Below are 5000 nucleotides of genomic sequence, written 5' to 3'. Positions count from 1 at the left end.
TAAGGTGTGCCCAAATGGAAACGTGAATGAACATGTTTGTTTTGGGGTAGAAAGCGGGCTTCTAAAAAAAGCTTACCGAACACTGTTAGCTGGGCCGTCTCGCTGGTCCCTCTCCCCCACCATGTTGGTGCCCACGCAGATGAACATGCCTGCATCGCTCTTCCTTTGGAGATCATCAGCTTTCCTCCGCGGATCTACAGTCGGTGGGCACAGGGATAGGACAGGTCATTCTCCCAACTCTATTCAAGAAGGTAGGGGAGACTTCAAGGTATAAAGTTGTCGGTTGTCAGAGCGCTCCTAACGGAACATCTAGAGTCAGCGGAGGCGGGACAGATCGAAATCGGACGACGGACACATTGTAGTTAGGGCTGCCCAACTGTCTCACTACCAAATATGGGACAACAGATGCCATGCCACTGCACTGGAATTGGCGCATTTACACTATATGTATGCATGAGGGGGCCTATGATTGGATAAATATTGAGATTGAGATTGAGAATGTTTATTCTGGTCCCTTATACAATTCACAATACATATATAAAAAAAATTACACAGTCACAATGCATACCAGGACCAAAAAGGTGTAGGCTAATATACGGGACAAGGAGGTATATTCATCCAGCCCAAAATACAGGACATCCCAGCCCAAAATACGGGACATCCCGGCTAACATGGGATGGTCGGCAACCCTAATTGTAATGCACGTGTGTTTGATCACGTTCCTCATTCTGTTCCATGCGTGATAATGAGTCCCGTCCTTCAACGTCGACCTCCACACCAGCCTCCTCCTCCTCCTCCTCCCCCTCCTCCTCCCCCTCCTCCTCCTCCTCCTCCTCCTCCTCCTCCTCTCCCTCCTCCTCCTCCTCCTCCTCCTCCTCCCCCTCCTCCTCCTCCTCCTCCTCCTCCCCCTCCTCCCTGTAGGAGCCGTTAGGAGGAGTAGTAAGGTAAGTATGGTAGTACTATGGTAGTACTCACGGTAATCCTGTCGTCCTTGTCCTCGATGCGTACTTTGTCCTTCTTCCAGTAGATGGTGGGCTCCGGGTGGCCCCTGGGCGGCACGCACTCCAGGATGGCAGGCTCGCCCGCCGCCACCACCACGTCCGTAGGGTTCTGTCTGAAGTCATCGCGCAGCACTGAGGGAGACAGAGGAAGGAGAGAGAGAGAGAGAGAGAGAGAGAGAGAGAGAGAGAGAGAGAGAGAGAGAGAGAGAGAGAGAGTCAGTCTCCTGCGCTTTAACAACATCTTTAAAAAAAACGATAACTTCACATAATGATATATGTCAGTGTTGGATAGTTGTAAAAAAACAACACTTTGGATGTGTTGTTTTGGATGTCCGTTTAATCCGACATGTCTCACCTCTCTATGTCTGTGTGTCTAGTTTTGAGGGTGTGGGATATGCGGCGATATGCAGCTAATTGGAGCTAACGGGGGTCCCTAAGGGGGCAGCAGAACAAACACAGACAGACGCCCTGCAGCCTGATGTCACTCACATGTGGGAGCTCGCGCACACACACACACACACACACACACACACACACACACACACACACACACACACACACACGCACGCACGGATGAATGCATGCACGCACACACGCACAAACACATGCCCCCCCCCGCACGCGCGCACACACACACACACACACACACACACACACACACACACACACATTCACACAGGGCCGATGGGTGGTCTGGCAAACACCTGCTGCCTGGGATCTACTAATCACCCTCAGGTGGGCATTTCATCACACAGATACCCTCAAACCCTGTCAAGTGTTCAGTCAAACACACAACACCCGCTTGTTATGAACCCTGCATATTAAACACACACACACACACACACACACACACGTGCACACACTCACGCACGACTGCCATCGGCCAGCAGAGACTGAAATATAAACACATGGATTGACAGAGTGCAATCCGTGGCGTATACACATGTTAGCAAATGTGCTGTGCAGCATAACAGCATCCCACCATCCCGCTGACATAAGTACATGTTCGACCCCCAACAAATAAATCAATTGCTGTTAAGATCAGACTGCTTGCCACAAATTGGGGGGGGATCAACAAGCTGTGCTTGTTCTAGAATCCGCGGCCCCCCCCCCCACCCACCCACCAACCCCCATTTAAGCAAAATCCAAATCCTCTGAATTCCAAATGAGGGAATTCCGAGTGAGAGGGTTCCAGCGCGGTGGTGTCTATTAGCGTGCAGCTGGGGACATGTGTGTCCTCTGGTGGATGAAAGCAGAGTAAAGGGTCTGTTTGAGGACGGTCTGAGGAGGTCCGGATTAAGCTTCAGCACCACAGGTTCTCATGCAAATCACACGTGGCCCAGGGGAGAGGGAGAGAGAGAGAGAGAGAGAGAGAGAGAGAGAGAGAGAGAGAGAGAGAGAGAGAGAGAGAGAGAGAGACGGGGGGCTGGTTGGATTATAGTGGGGATAAGAGAGTCCCAACAGGGCGCGCTGCTCTCATCTCACCTCTCCTCCTCTCCACAAGGCCACACTGCAATTGTCTGCTTATTTATTTATTTAGACCAAGGGAAGGGGATAGATGGAGGGAGGGAGGGAGGGAGGGAGGGAGGGAGGGAGGGAAGGAGGGGGGAGGAGGAAAAGCTTTCAACCCAATTATCCAGGAGATGGAACAGGGTACATACGATAGTGGGACTTTTATGTGACCCGAATTCAAACGAAACCCTCATATGGGTAGGAGGGATGATACAGAGAGAGAGAGAGAGAGAGAGAGAGAGAGAGAGAGAGAGAAAGAGAGAGAGGGGGGGGGGGGTAGGTGTAGGCAGCTATAGCTAGGGAAGCACTCTAAACCAAAGAGCAGAGGTAATTAGCCAGTCCCCAGCGCCACTTTGCTTGTTCCGTGTATTTACATGACAAACATGAATCCTGCTGTCTACAATGATACCCTGGGATGGACCGCCCCTGGGTGTTGTCATCAGCGTCTGCTCAAACTGGTTTGTTGCTTTTAATGGAAGGAAAAAAACGTTTTCAAGGATTGTATTTAGACCTGTTGATTTTGGTGATATCTAATAATACTGAGAGATGACAGTCTTGTCAGTGTGCCTGTGGACTGGTGGTGGTAGAAATCCATGCATTACCATGATCCCATCCTCATTTCTACCTCCACCGGCTTCCCCCATGTGCGTGTGTGTGTGTGTGTGTGTGTGTGTGTGTGTGTGTGTGGGTGGGTGTGTCTGTGTGCATGCGTGCCTGCCTGTCTGTGAAACAGATGACATGTTGTTGCAAACCGTAGCCCTGCAATTTGACCGAATCTCAAACTTGTGACCTCTGACCTGCCCACACACATGACTGTCTCCACAAATATCCGATGAACCAGCTAGAAATTCTACAGCGCAGGTGGGGGTATTTGAACTCGAGTGTGTGTACCATCTCAACTCGGTTACGCGTGCATATGTGTGTGTGTATGTGTGTGTGTGTTTATAATTGAGTGAATCTGTGTATGAACAGGACCTGAACTCATGCTCTAACTCCAGGGCCTGCAGGCACTGAGGCCCATGTCGGTGGGCAGGTGTGAGGTAATTGCATTTTTATACCCCTGACACCGCCAGCTCTTCCTCACAAAACACCTCACCTCCCACAGAGGTACCAAGCTACCAACGCTATGCCGGTGAGCTTGCTTGTCATTAATATGTATACATTTATACATTTACACATTTATACCCTCCTGCCAGAAAAGGCTACATCTGTCAGTCAGGCTGCTGCAGGCTAAATAAGTCCATATCTGAAAAATTATGAATCCGCCCTAGGATTCAATATTTATTTATTTCCCATGGTTGTGGGGAGGGAGCGGTGTAGAAGGTGGAGGCAGACATCAAATGGAGTTGGCGCAAAGTCAAACTGGAGGGGAGAGAGTCAGGTTGCAACTTGTATGGCAAACCGAGGGCCTAGCCAAAAAAAAAAACACACAAACACACACACACATACACACACACACACACACCACACACACACACACACACACACACACACACACACACACACACACTAACAACATTGTAATACAGAGTGCCTCCTGTGTGAAGAGTGCTTTGGGAGCCCTACCTCTGTGTTGTCCTAACATTCACCTCCAGTGATAGTAACTCACGCCCAGGTAGTCTATGACAACGCAGCAACCTACAGTAGCCTCACCACAGTACAGCACAGTATAGAGGGCTGAGTGGTGACAGGGACAGGGACAAGGCCGGGGACAGTTTGTCATATCAGCTCGGGTATTAGGAGGACATTGAGAGGATGACACAGGTCGTCTACAAGATCCGCGGGAGACGTTGACTCAGGCCTTCAGCCTGCACGCTGTGATAAGTGGCGACACACACGTTTACCTACAGGAATGTGTCTGCCGCTGTTTCACAAAGACGGCAGGAGGCCCTGTCACAATACCATGGGGGTTTGTTTTTTGTCCTTTCATTCTTTCTTTCTTTCTTTCTTTCTTTCTTTCTTTCTTTCTTTCTTCTGCATACTGTATGACTGCACAGCCGTCTGACAGGTATGCAGACAAACTCGCGCACACACACACACACACACACACACACACACACACACACACATACACACACACTGACACATGTGCATGTGTGCACAAACATACACACAATGAACCGTACAGCCTTTTTGTTCTTTTTCTTTCTTTTTTTCTTTTGAAGCTGCAGGGTATACTACGGAATTACAAAAATGTGAAAGATTGTGTCTACTTATTATTTATTTGTTATTCCATTTTCCTCCATTAAATGCAGTAAAAGGCTCCTCCTTCCTCTGCATGTGTTTTCTTACGGGTCAAGCCTAAGAAACACTCAGGGATTACAAGAGCTTTACAGGCCTGAAGCGAGCTCCTCCTTCCTCTGCATGTGTTTTCTTACGGGTCAAGCCTAAGAAACACTCAGGGATTACAAGAGCTTTACAGGCCTGAAGCGATACAGATCCACACCATCCAGCCCTCCCTCCTCCTCCTATTCCAACACTGATTGG

The 5000-nt window shown here is 49.5% G+C and overlaps 1 protein-coding gene across 1 annotated transcript in view; it reads right to left on the bottom strand.

The window, feature by feature from the left end:
- The window catches only part of robo2 (roundabout, axon guidance receptor, homolog 2), a 187878-nt gene that overhangs the window by 75069 nt on the left and 107809 nt on the right, over window positions 1–5000 (bottom strand). Inside the window, 4 exon segments of the mRNA XM_080526614.1 lie at window positions 77–104; window positions 106–165; window positions 171–194; window positions 976–1133. Coding sequence (XP_080382740.1) covers window positions 77–104; window positions 106–165; window positions 171–194; window positions 976–1133 — 270 coding nt within the window.

This window comes from Nansenia antarctica (genome assembly GCF_963989245.1).
Source record: "Nansenia antarctica genome assembly, chromosome: 3".
NCBI classification, from domain to species: Eukaryota; Metazoa; Chordata; class Actinopteri; order Argentiniformes; family Microstomatidae; genus Nansenia; species Nansenia antarctica.
This window is presented reverse-complemented; position numbering and strand designations above follow the sequence as displayed.